Here is a 2,024-nt window from a genome sequence, read left to right on the forward strand (position 1 = left end):
GAAGTGTCACAAAAATTTGTCATAGCTCATCTGAAAGATTTCACTTATACCTGTGAACTACCCATAGGTCTACCAGGTTCTAGTTAACATGCACTGCCAGTCTTTTGTACTAAGCTTTTTAATTCTTACTTTTAATGGAATCCCTTTCCCTGTGAATCTCACTCTTTTGAAGAATATGGACTGTCTGCCCAGTTGTTCTACCAATGCTCAACAAATCTGGAAAGAAATGTTAGTTTCTGTGAGTTCTCAATGAAAGATTTGAAAAACAAGAAAATATCAACCATACAGCCTGGTGTCTTCACATTTAAAACTTAATGAAAAAGGATACCTTTACAGATTTAGTTTTGTATCTCTGAAGATGTGAGTTATCTCCAGCTTTTGTCTTCCCCATAGTTTATGTAACTACAGACTGCCAAGTCCTAGGGCACTGCTCCTCACCACAGAAATCCTATTCTCACCATATGACCATAAACACACAGACCCCCAAAACTAATTTAAGTAGGTTACTGTTCTGTTTGAAAGATCAACCTGTCAACAACACGGTGGCTCCTGTATGCAGTTTACCTCCTATGGAAATTGCAGCCAAAATTTGGTGAGGAGCAAAGAAAGAGGAGAGATGGGAGACAAGTAGATACACACACTCCATGAGTGCATACATACAAATGTCTGAAATAATAATACACATGCAAATGAAGACGAATACAAATACTTACTCTCAAACAAAATTTCTAGCCTTTCTGCATTCTCTTGCAAGGTAGTGTACCACTGGTTGGCTATTATAGAACGAACACCAGTAAGGCTTAGAAGCATTGCTGTCTCTTTTGGTCTCTCTATAGCAATATGTAGACAACTAAAGAAAATCAAAAGTACGACACCAATAAAGTAAAAATGTATGTAATATATCAAAAAATATAACTAAATATACAGTGCTTTTTAATAGAAGGGGAAAGGGAATATCAGACTGCATTTTCTTGTGTGCTGAGCATAAAGTGTTTTCTAATAGTCATACAGCACCTTAAATTTAATACAAAGAATTTAGGTAACTTTCTCTCTACTTTTTTTCATGATGCAATTTTACCATGTGGATTGCTCCCCATCATATTACTGTTCTGGGCATCTCAGGATATGTGAAAGGAGGAGTAACATACTAACTTTTACAAAATACTGCAGAATACCCTTTATAAGATAGTCAAAATGTTGGGAATCAGGTGAAAAGACTTGATTAGTTCTGCTTAGGTTGTTAAAGGGAAACATAAAATATTGCAGGAACTGAAAGCTTGCTCTTTGTCATAAGCATGGCAGTAATGTGGAGGCTTAAAAGCAAATCACTTGTAAAGTGGGATTAGATTTTTTACTGCTGAATATTTAAGTACCTTTGGTATTATTGTTTTGGTGATGAGAGGGGAGTGATTCTCTGTAGGGTTGGAACTGCAGTAAATTGAAGGCAGAATTTTGTTTTTATTAGCCTCTGCTTTTCCTGGTAACTATATCAGAAGATGATAGTTAAAGTTTTCTGTAATCTTTTGGGGAGATGCTGTCTGATTGTCTATGGAGTTATGTGACTTAGCTTTAACTGAATGTTATTCTAAACTTTCTGGAAGCTTTTAGGCTTAAACATGTAAGTCCTGTTGAAAAATTCACCAATCTATTAAAGTGAGACTTCAAAAGTTCAGAGTTGGAAAAACTAGTTTAAGGAATTATGTTTTGTTTTGGTTTAGGAAATGGCTATTTCAGGGAAGGGAAGAATGATATCAAAAATAAAAACACCAGGAGGTTGTTTAAACACTCAGAGATCTGCATATTTACACATGTAGATGTGTGTATAACTACTATATATCTTACACACAATTCATTTTAACTTACACATTGTTGCATTGATAAACAGTATTTCTAGAGAAGAATTTTTTCCATTTCTTTTTCATGGAATGAATAATATGCAGCCCTAACAGGATTGGAAATAAGATTTAATCGGCTGCAGAACTATGGCAGTCCCAAAAAATACATGAATAAAAGTACATAAATTT

At 34.8% G+C, this 2,024-nt stretch overlaps 1 protein-coding gene across 1 annotated transcript in view; it reads right to left on the reverse strand.

Moving 5' to 3' along the window:
- Positions 1-523: 523 nt before the first annotated feature.
- The window catches only part of CFAP46 (cilia and flagella associated protein 46), a 97,268-nt gene continuing 95,767 nt past the window's right edge, over positions 524-2,024 (reverse strand). Inside the window, 2 exon segments of the mRNA XM_019471655.1 lie at positions 524-567; positions 714-850. Of these exon segments, the coding sequence (XP_019327200.1) occupies positions 524-567; positions 714-850 (181 nt within the window).

Source organism: Aptenodytes forsteri, unplaced genomic scaffold, assembly GCF_000699145.1.
Source record: "Aptenodytes forsteri isolate BGI_AS27 unplaced genomic scaffold, ASM69914v1 Scaffold15, whole genome shotgun sequence".
NCBI lineage: Eukaryota > Metazoa > Chordata > Aves > Sphenisciformes > Spheniscidae > Aptenodytes > Aptenodytes forsteri.